Source organism: Notechis scutatus, chromosome 3 (genome assembly GCF_049901735.1).
Source record: "Notechis scutatus isolate UNSWTSFEM ecotype Mainland chromosome 3, rNotScu1.2, whole genome shotgun sequence".
In the NCBI taxonomy this organism is placed as follows: domain Eukaryota; kingdom Metazoa; phylum Chordata; class Lepidosauria; order Squamata; family Elapidae; genus Notechis; species Notechis scutatus.
Window position 1 is genome coordinate 2,875,086 of NC_142011.1, and position 11,775 is coordinate 2,886,860.

The window sequence follows — 11,775 nt, forward strand, 5'->3', positions numbered from 1 at the left end:
TCTCCTCTGATGGAACATGAGGCTACTTCCAACATTGTGCAAAAGCCAATCTGGCCACTGTCAAAATGTGTATTATTATATATTTCACTTTTTTTGATATTTGTTTATCAAAGATCCCTAACAGAAAGGACTCTGGTTTGAATTCGATCTGTTCTCTTGTCATTTCTTCCAGCCAATTTCTAATTTTCTGCCAATATTTTTGAGCTTCTGTACAGGACCACCACATATGGAAAAAAGTTCCCTTTTTTTTTTTTTTGCATTTCTAGCAATTCGGACTCATATTGGGGTACATCTTCACTAATCTCGAAGGAGGAAGGTGCCATCTATAAAACATTTTATAGGCATTTTCTTTGTATGCTACTGATTTTGTAATTTTATTATTATGTAATTTTATAGCACCATTTCTCAACAAACTGTTCCATCCCCCAGAGGCCAACTCTCAAATCTTGACATCTCTCTGGAAACTCTCCCTGAGATGGCTTCCCTTTATGGAAAGGCCAACACGAGGTCCTCCAATCTGGGGAATGGACAAAAAAGTTTAGGAGGAGACAGAAACACAGGCCAACACACACTTATATCCTTCCAGGAAGCTTCAGGGACATTATCCGGGAAACATACAGAAAAGGCTTCTGGGCACGAGAGACAAGGACACTACACACACAATTTCTACACACACATGTAGACTACCCAGGTAAACCTTCAGGAATTCAATTACATTATCCTGGCCACCATCTTTACAGAAAGGGACTTCTGGGCCACTGATAGACCAATGGACATCTACGAAGACAATGTTCTTCAGGAACATGTAGGACTGGAACCCAGCCTAGATACCTACAGGAATTCAATTACATCATCCTGGCCACCAACTTTACAGAAGGGACCTCTGTGACAATGATAGACCGATGTGCTACTCAGAAGACAATGGTCTCCAGGACAATCTAGGATTGAAACCCAGCCTAGATACCTACAGGAATTCAATTACATCATCCTGGCCACCATCTTTAGAGAAGGGGACCTCTGCAACAACCAATGAACTTCTCAGAAGACAATGTTCTCCAGGACAATCTAGGATTGGAACCCAGCCGAGTTGCCTACAGGATAATGCTAAAAAATGCCATAGATGGTAACCGTGGTGCAATTGAAGCATCCATGATTATGTGCCTCCAGATAGAACTTCAACTATTCCTCCTGGCCTCCAATTTTCACTCTTTGGTCCATATTTACAGCCCAGGAATCTACTCTCCACTCTAATGAGAGATACATACCATCCGTCTCCTGGAGCTTAGATCCTTTGATGCCCTGAAATGCAAACAAAGATTTAATTATTATTCCTTACGACAGTGACACTTTCTCAAAAACTTGGCCCTTTTAAAAGACAAAGAATAAGATGGGAGTTGTCTTAGAACCACAGAGATGATCACTAGGGGGAAGAAAAAGAATATATCCATCTGAAAGGAATTGCCTGAGGCCTATTAATTAAGAATAAAAAAAAATAAAAATATTGATTAAAAAAAAGGAACTGCCTCAGCCAGTCCCTTAGGAAAGCAAAACTCTTAGTCTGAATCTAAAGAACTTTGATCAAGAGGGAAGTGATTGCAGGAGAAAAAGGTGGAATCTGAAAAAAGTCCTGCACAAAGCAAACAGACATTCTTTTGCAAAAGCAAAAAGCAAGCTAAAAATGCCAGCCAGCTTCCTTCCCCCACTTCTTTATCCCACCCACCCCCACTTCCAACAGAATGGCAGGACCCAATGATGGACCAGACACCAGTTTTCTTTCCACCTGGAAACCATTTCTGGACTTTTGTGCTCAAGGACAGGAAAAAAAAAATCCCCCTTTTGATTCTGGGATTGGCTGATTCGTACGATGTGCTGTCAAAGAAGCAACTAGTACGGATAGTCCTTGACTCACGACTACAATTTGAGCCCAAATTTTTTGGTGCTCAGCAAGGCAAGTTTTTAAAAGAGTTTGGGCCATGTTTCAGAGCCGAGGAAGCTTCTTGGATGAGAAGCAAAACGTCTTCAAAGAAAAAACAAGGAAGTCTTGAAACAAAAGCACTTTTTGCGGGGACAATCATTTTGTGATTATTATTTTTTCTCGCCGCAGTTGTTAAGTCAATTCCTGCAATTGTTCAGCTGTTGCGGACTTCCTGTACTGGAGCGAGATGCACTGTGTATGACCCAGGGTGGGATGCACAAGCAACAGAGTCACAAAAACAGGTGAAGTCCCTTTAATTCCTTCAACGTGGCTTCAAAGCTCCAATTATCATTGATTGGAGAGAAAAAACTCCCCCACAAACAGTTGCGAAAAGAAAGAAATGCCATTCAAACTCAAAATACATATAAATTATAAATAGAAAAAACAACAACACAAACCACACTGAAGCATAGTGAGTCAAGGCAGGATAAGGGCTTGAAGACGCCTACAGATATTGAAATACACACACTGGGAAGGATGTCAGAACTTAGATAAGAACTGACAGACTAGAATATTCACGCTTTGCTTCCAGCACTGGGCCATGCACAGTTTGTCCTTTTAAACAGTCCTCACAGCTGCAGCCCATGAAGGGGATCAGGGCCCCTTCCTCCCCCGTAGACCATGCCATTCATGTTTCTCCCTTATCTGCTCCTCCCTGCGTGCCCTAGGATGAAGAGGGGATGGGCCTGGGTCTTCCTCTGACTGCCCAGCTGGCCTGTGCCCTTCCCCAGTTTCCTCCACCACCTCTGGAGCCACACTCCCACTCCCTTTCGGCTGTTCCTCCTCTTCCTCTGAGCCAGACACCAACAGGGGCATGACATGCATACACAGATGTACACAAGCACACCAGACTTACCATTTGCTTGATGGTGGGTTCGGTGGTATAACGGACATCCAGAGTCGAGTTCGAGTTCTCTCTCTGCTTTCCCTTTCCTGGGAGGATGTTGAACTTGGACTCTGTGCAACCCATTCTGGGAAGAGAGAGGGAAAGTCTAAAAGAGAAACGCTCCCATTTTATTCCCCTTCGACGTGCAAAACAAGTGAGATGGACAAAGCGCCATTTGTGTGCGTGAGAAAACAGTTAAATTGAGATTTCACTCAGCTTGCTGCCTCTTTCCTGGGGTTAATTCTTGTTTCAGATATTTTCTCCAAATTGCCTTTCTTTTCTTTTTCTTTTTAATTTAATTTTATGTTATAACAAAAAAACACAAATAAAACCTTCTTTCAGTTATACAGTATGTAGACTGAGTACATATATCATGTGCACAATATTTGTATGCATTTCTTCTTGAGTTTAATATTATATTCTAATCAACATTATATCGTGAGATCAAGTCAGGTATATATATATATCACACTATAAAGCCTTAGTAAGACCACACCTAGACTACTGCATCCATTATAAAAAAGATGTTGAGACTCTAGAAAAAGTACAGAGAAGAGCAACCAGGATGATCAGGGGACTGGAGACTAAAACATACAATGAACGATTGCAGGAACTGGGCCTGGCTAGTCTAGGGAAGAAGAGAAGGACCAGGGGAGACATGATAGCGGTCTTCCAATATTTGAGGGGCTGCCCCAGAGAGGAGAAAGGGGGTCAAGCTATCTTCCAAGGCACCCTTGAAGGCCAGACAAGGAACAATGGATGGAAACTGAACAAGAACAAATTTAACCTGGAAATAAGGAGGAATTTTCTGACAGTGAGAACAATCAATCCATGGAACAGAAGTTGCCTCGGAAGTTGTGGAAGCTTCATCACTTGAGACTTTCAAGAAGAGATTGGACTGCCATTTGTCAGAAAGGGTGTAGGGTCTCCTGCTTGGGCGGGGGGTTGGACTAGATGACCTACAAGGTCCCTTCCAACTCTGATTATCTGTTATCTATTATATATCACCTGATATTATTATTACATTATCTTTAGTTTTTTTTTATTTCAGTTTCAAACTATCCTTAAAAGCAAATCCCAACTCTTACAAAATTATATTGATGTTATAACTCAGTGGTGGCTAAACTTTTTCGGCTCGCATGCTGATAATTGCGCTCACGTTCGCATGCCAGCACCCAGAGGGCAATGCGTGCTGGGCCCCTCCACACCCCCTGCGCATGCGCGCATGATCCCCCTGCTGTGCGCCATGCATCTACGCATGCAAGTGGGATTCCCCCGCTGCGCGCCATCCATCTGCGCATGCATGCGCGATCCCCACATGCCATGCGTCTCTGCACATGAGCGCATGTCTTCCACGCACCCCTGCTCCCCCTGCACATGGGCACCAGATACCCAACAATCTGCTGTTGGGTGGCATCAGCGCTCACATGCACAGTAAACTCTTCCAGGCAAATTCTCGTGTGGCAGCAGAAGTGGCATAGGTTCGCCAACACGCAGGGGTGAGATTCTACCAGTTCGCACCTATTCATTCACTAGAACCGGTTGTTAATACTCTAAGCAGTTGGGAGAACCGGTTGTTAGAAGAAATTACTGGGCTAATCCTGTAAGGAAGGCAGGAAGGAAACATTCTGGTGTCGCTTACAGAAACTGCTTCTCCGTTAATCCTTATTACATTCTTGGCAGGACTAGACTTCCTGTCTCAGGAACTTCTCTGGAGTTTTTTTTCCCCCTCCTTTGCTGGTACTTTGCTTGTGTGGAGGGACCATTCAAAGTTACAATGACACTGAAAAAAGTGACTTATGACCCTGTTTCACACTTACGACTGTTGCAGCATCCCCACAGTCATGAGAGGCCAGGCGAAAAGATGCGTGCCTCAATGTGAGTGATGTTGAGTTGGCCACGCCCAGCCAGTCACATGACCACCAAGCCACACCCACCCAGTCACATGACCACCAAGCCACACCCACCACCTAAGCCACGCCCACAGAGCCGGTTGTTAAAAAATTTGAATCCCACCCCTGCCAACACGGTTATAACTTATTCAAAAATAATCAGTTATAGTATATCATTATTATTACAATATCCTTTAATTTCTTACTTTACTTTCTAACCACCCATAAAATAAATCCCTAATCTTATAATACTCCTTTTCTTCTTGTTCTCTAATTGCTAATGTTAATCTACTCATTTCTGCACATTCCATTATTTTCTTAATCACTTTAATTGCCTTTCAAGTTGCTTGAATCTTTGCAGGGAACGCTCCTTTAGCGACCCCATGGCGGGGAAGCAGCCACTTGGTCGTTAAGCGAAGCGGTTGCTAAGTGAACCCACAACGGCTCTCGTGCAACCTTCCTTCAGCTTTCCTTTGCCTTACGGGCCTGCGGAAGGCGTCAATGCAACGACAGGTTACAATTAGCGCCTTTCTCACCACCCTTGTAACGGCGAACGGTTGCTCAAGGGAGGCCGTCGCTAAATGAGGACAAACCTGCATGAAATATACAATGCAAACTTTTCTTCTGTAGAACATTCGTAATAGGACCAAAAATGAGAACAAACTCAGCTGTGATCATTTTGACTTTCCTTTGCAGTTTCCCTCAATCGAAAATCAGACCTACCCGCTGATCTCAATAGGAAGATGGGCGGCATATAAATTTAATAAAATAAATACATAAATAAAATATATCCAGCAAATGCCACCTGAAACAGTTGTCCTCCAGGTGCAAAAAAAAATTGCTAAAAGCAGCCAGAATAGAATAGAATAACAGAGTTGGAAGGGATCTTGGAGGTCATCTAGTCCAGTGGCCGCCAACCAGTGGGCCGGGGACCACTGGTGGTCCAGGAGAAAATTTTGGTGGTCTGCAGAGAAATGTCACCTTCAAAGCAATTAATCCAGGCTGCGTAGGAACACAAGGCTGTGTTGTTCACATGGCCTGTGGGAACACAAGGCTTGTGTCGCTTGCATTGCGAACAACACGAGGGAGTGAGGGGAGGGGGGAAAGGGAGGAGGGGGGAACTTGCCCCACTCATCCCACACGCCTGGCCTGGCCACTGGGCTGCTTCTTTCCACCTCTTTCTTCTTCTCCTTTTGGCTGCACGCAAGGAAAGCAGCCAAAGTCTTTCTTTCTCTCCCCCAAACTCCGCCAGAAATGAGTCTTTGGGACCCTGCAAGGCCTCCAACTCCAAGAGGCTGCACCGGCAAAGACTCATTCCTGGCGGAGTTTGGGGGAGAGAAAGAAAGACTTCTGCAGCTTCTGCTGCTTTCCTTGCATGAAGCCAAAAGTCTCTCTCTCTCTTTCTCTCCCCTGAGAACAGAGCTGGAGACGGGATCCTGCGATCCCAAATAAAGAACGATCGATCGGTAAGAAAATGGGGCGTGGAATTTTCCTGCAGACTTTTTTTTTGGGGGGGATTTTCCCAGGGTCTCTGGTCTGCGGGATTTAAAATGATGAGTTTGGTGGTCCCTGAGGTCCAAAAAAAGGCTGGCGACCCCTGGTCTAGTCATACCCCCCCCCTGCTTAGGCAGGAAATCCTGTACCATCTCAGACAAACGGTTGTCCAATCTCTTCTTAAGAGCTCCCAGCGTTGGAGCACTCACAACCTCTGGTGGCAAGCAGTTCCACTGAATTGTTCTCACTGTCAGGAAGTTTCTTCTAAAGTTCTAGATGGCTTCTCTCCTTGGTTACTTTTCCTCTCCATTAAGGGCAGGGCATCAGGGTTTCTTTTTGCTGTCCGTGAGTGAGGGGCAGGTGCTTTTTCTCACAACCAGACCCCCCCAGCCAGAGGGGCCATGGGGGCAGGTGTGAGTGGGGGGTGGGAAGCCAGGCACCTCCACCCCACCTCTTTAACAAGGAGCTGCAAAAATGTAGGTTGATAATTCCAGGAGTTGGAACTCTTATTCTAAGCTAATGTTTTTTCAACCTTAACAGCTTGAAGAGGTGAGGACTTCAACTCCCAGAATTCCCCGGTCAGCATGGGGAATTCTGGAAATGGCTGACCGGGGAATTCTGGGAGTTGAAGTCCTCACCTCTTCAAGCGGTTAAGGTTGAAAAAACATTGGTCTAAGGAAACAAGGGTAGACTGCTTCTCCTCTTTCTCCTTCTCCTTCTCTTCTTCCTTTTCCTTCTTCCTCCTCCCTCCCTTTGCTTCTCCTCCTCCTCCCCTTCTCTGTATACCTTCTCTTCATTTTTTGTTTCCATTTTAATCCTCTCCTCCCTTCCTCCTCCCCTCCCTCTCTTCATTCCTTCCTTCTCTTCTATTCCCTCCCCGTCCCTTCCTTCTTTGCTTCCTCTATTCCTATTCCTTTGGTTCTTTTTTGGCTTCTCTCCTCCTCCCCCCTTTCTTTCTTTCTTTCTTTCCTCCTCCCTCCCTCCCTTTGTTTCTTTCCTTCTTTCTTCTCCTTCCATCACTCCTCCCTAACCCCCTCCCTCCATCTTTCTTTCTTTTTATCTGTCTTTCTTCCTTCCATTACTTCCTCCTTTTTTCTTTCCCCCTTCCTCTTCATTCTTTCTTTCTTTCATTCCCTCTCTCTTTCTTCTCCTTACATCTCCCCTTCCTTCCTCCATCTTCCTTCTTTCATCTTTCTTTCTTTCTTTCTTTCTTTCTTTCTTTCTTTCTTTCTTTCTTTCTTCTTTCTATCAACCTTTCCTCCATTCCTTCCTTCCTTTTTTGTTGCTCCTTCCTCTTCATTCTTTCTTTTTCTTTCTTTTCTTTTCTTTTCTTTACATCTCTCCTCCCTTCCTCCTTTCCTCTTTCTTTCTTTCTTTCTTTCTTTCTTTCTTTCTTTCTTTCTTTCTTTCTTTCTTTCTTTCTTTCTTTCTTTCTCTCTCTCTCTCTCTCTCTCTCTCTCTCTCTCTCTCTCTCTCTCTCTCTCTCTCTCTCTCTCTCTCTCTCTCTCTCTCCCACTCTCTCTCTCTCTCTCCCTTCCTTGACCAGCAATGTCAGTTGGCCCCCTTGTTCTGCATGGCTTGCGAACTCTACTACAAGAGGAAGTTGGGGGCTTTGCAGCCAGCCTCGCTGGGGTTGGGAGCCTATTAGACTGTGCAAATTTATTTTTCAATGCTGGGAAGCCCTATTTGCATGTCCCGTCAACAGAGGCAGCGGCCAGAAACCACAGCCAGCAACAGTTCCTCGCCTGCTTTGCATCCCAGCAGGCAAATTTTGCTTGTTCCCTTGCAAAGAAAATACCGGTAGGTCAGGAGGTCTGAGTTCGAAGTTTCCTGAAGTAACGATTAGCAAAGGAATTTTCTCCTGCCCTAAGTAGAGGTTAGACTAGTTGACCTCTTAGAGCCCTTGCAATTGCAGGATCCTGGACATCTTCATCTTTACCCCCCATGTACCTCACAACAACACTTCGAGGTAGGCCAGGCTCCAAGATAGCACCTCCTCAAAGCTCCCCAAGAAGCTTTCACAGCTGAATGGAACTTTAAACCTAGCGTTTCCTTCTCTACCTCCTCCAGCCTGTTGGACTACAATCCCCATCATGCCCAACCATCAGCTCCCATCAATGTGGGATACCCCACAGTCACTATTTCTGCCTAATATATATATATATATTCTTAAGTTTTCGCGGGTACTTACATGTCTAGTATTCAGCTTTGTTGGATATTTTCCACGTCATTTTAAATTTAAAACTTGAAACAACTGTAAAGCCGACTTGATGAACTCATCTGCCACAGAAGCCTGATGATGGCAGATGAGATTCTGCCGAAACGTTGCTACAACTTTAAAAGCACAACTATAATGATGGGAAAATACCCAAACAAAGCTGAATACCATATATGAATACTGATAGATAGATAGATAGATAGATAGATAGATAGATAGATAGATAGATAGATATATATATATATATATATATATATATATGATATGATATAGATATAGATATAGATATAGATATAGATATAGATATAGATATAGATATACCACTCAGGGATCATCACAAAATCTTCAGAACTGTAAAGCCTACAAACTTGAAATTTGGCACATATGTTCCTCTTGGCTTCTAGGTACTCACTAAGAAAGGATTTTTCGAAAAGACCATCATCAGTATTCCCTATATTATTATTATTCATTATTATTCATTATTATTATTATTAACACGCTCTGATGCTAAGGAGTTCTACTCCCCCTCCCCACCTGAAAAGAAATCTCTTCCAAATGCAAAACACAAGCAGAGGAGAGGAGTTTCCGTTTCAGTTTCACAGCACCAAGCAGCTTTAGGACAGAACAGTTGAGCTAAGCCACGCCCAGGCTCCTTGCTGTCTCCTTCTTGCTCACACAGCAAATACTGTTTCGGTTTCCAAACAGCCCTCCACTCTCTCACACACTGACAGGACGCTAGCCTGAATACCGATGGATGCTGGTAGGCAGAGGCAGAATTTTCTTTTCCTTGTTTTTCTTCCCCCAAACTAAGCCCGACCACATAGTTTTGTAGCGAAGAATGGGTATCAAACTAATTATTCATATTCCTTTTCCACAGCCACCCATCTCTGTCAATGTCTCTGGGCAGCTTACAATTCAAAAAAAATTGCAGTTAAAATGCTAAAAAACATTTTTTTTTAACAAGAAAAGCCACAGAAGCATCCAAGAGAAATACAGGTAGTCCTTGACTTACGACCACAGCGGAGATGGCCGTTTCTGTTGTTAAGCAAGGCCGTTGTTTAAGCAAGTCACACCCCATTTCACAACCTTTTTTTACCATGGTTATTAAGTGAATCATGGCCCTGGTTAAGTTACTAACCAGGTCGTTAAGTGAATCTGACTTCCCCATCGATGTTGCTCATCAGGAAATCACAAAAGTGATGGTATGACTCTCTCTTTCACACACACACACACACACACACACATATCCCCGGGACATTGCAACTGTCATAAATATGAGTCAGCTGCCAAGCGTTTTGTAAAATGTTTTGAAGATGGCACTTAGCACCGGCAAGACTAGCGAAAATGTATCCAAATATGAAACCGGAATGCTGGAAGTGCAAACAAGAAAAAAAGGAACATTTTTCCATAGCTGGTGGCAATGTATAGAGGTTAAAAAATATTGGAAGAAAGTACAGAGATAGCTCTTTGAGATTACAAATTATAGATGGAAATTGGAACCAGAAAGGTTTTTATTAGGTACGATTAAAGGGAATTTGAGTAAAGATAAAAGATACCTTATTGTAGACATCTTAACCGCAGCAAAAGTCACCTTTGCACAAAACTGGAAGAGCGATAAAACACTACCAGACGAAGCTTTAATTCAAAAAATCATGGATTGTGCAGAGCTGCACAAATTCACTATGGAATTAAAAGGCAAGGATGATCGAGAATATTATGCGATATGGGATAGGCAGTATGAATGGGTGAAGAATAAAGATAAAAATGATGTATAGTTACAAAACGAGAAACATGTATATACAATGACACAAACACTGTTAATGGAAATGAGAGTTTTGTATTTTTGGTTTTTAAAGAATAAAAATTAATTTTAAAAAAGGAGGTCGCAAAAGTGATCGTGTGACACACACACACACACACACACACGGACATTGCAACCATCATAAATATGAGCCAGCTGCCAAGCGGCCGAATTTTGATCACCTGACCGCGGGGATTGCTGCAATGGTCATAAGTGCAAGGACCGGTCGTAAATCAGTGCCGCTGTAACTTCCAACGATTGCACCAATGGTTATAAGTCAAGGGCTGCCTGCATATCCAGCAGCCGAGACAGCTGGTCAGTTCACCAATTCAGCGCCCCAGGCTCGTGAATAATTTAAAAAATAATACAATAATTTAATCGATTAAATTTATTGATTAATGTTTATTTGCCACCCGCCTGGATTCGAAGCAACTCTGGGTGGAGCTCACAGCACTAAAAGCTTTTTTTAAAAATCACCCACGGTAAATAGTTCTGAAAAGAAGAAGCATGGAAATGACACCGAAAAATAGAATTTAGAATTTAGAATAGTTATATTGTTATAAGTCTGATATTATTGGCTAAAAGAAAATAAGATGGAAAATATACTTGTATAAAAATGAGAAGTTTGAGGGAAGAGAGAAAATAAAACATAGAAAATAAAAACATATGTAACAGGCAAATGTAATATTGGAAAGAGGATATAATAGGGGATAATATAAATTAAGATGAAATTTTGAATGACCAATGAAATGACACGAATGGATTAAACTGTAAACACATTGAACATAAGAATATATGATCGAGGAAGATAGAGATTGACTAAAAATAAAGAGACTGATATAAAGTAATTTATGAGAATATAAAGAAGAAAATTTGGTAATAGATAATGATGCGATGTCAGAAAGTTGTATTTGTGACTATGGATATGACTGACTTAAAATGTAAAACACCTGGAACTACACTGTTCTCTCAAAGATGTATTTAAATAATTAAAAAATAAAAACCTTTTTTTTATTTAAAAAGAAAGAAGAATTTAGAATAGAATAGAGCTGGAAGGGACCTTGGAGGTCTTCTAGTCCAGCCCCCTGCTCAAACAAGGATAGTTAAAAGATGGGGAAGGAAGGAGGGAAGGAGAGGAGGCAGGAAGGAGGTGAGAAGGTGCCAACAATCCATTTTCTAGCTTCACACAAGACACACCCACACCCACCCACACTCAAAACAAACTCCGTGGACTCGGTCCACACTTACCTGCCACACTCACAAGCCACGGCGTAGCCCGAAACCCAGGTTTAGCATTACTGTGTGGGAACACACAGCTGTGTCTCCATACAAGCAGAAGTTTGCCAGCAATGAATGGGAATTAGGAAGTGGCTCACAATTTGTGCATCCCTGCAACTTTGCTTGGTGGGAGGGAATGAGGTGGGGAATCCCAACCGCGCCATGTCACGGTCGGTCCTAGCCACATCGTGGGAGGGGACACGGTGAGGAAAGGCTGCTTCCTTCCTTCCT

At 42.9% G+C, this 11,775-nt stretch overlaps 1 protein-coding gene across 1 annotated transcript in view; it reads right to left on the reverse strand.

Annotated features, from left to right (window-relative positions):
• HCK (HCK proto-oncogene, Src family tyrosine kinase) overlaps positions 1-11,775 on the reverse strand; it is a 60,938-nt gene that overhangs the window by 24,442 nt on the left and 24,721 nt on the right. The window contains exons 3-5 of the mRNA XM_087959025.1: positions 2,832-2,967; positions 1,266-1,299; positions 415-517 (exon numbers count right to left, since the gene is read on the reverse strand). Coding sequence (XP_087815151.1) covers positions 415-517; positions 1,266-1,299; positions 2,832-2,967 — 273 coding nt within the window. The remainder of the gene's footprint in view (positions 1-414; positions 518-1,265; positions 1,300-2,831; positions 2,968-11,775) is intronic.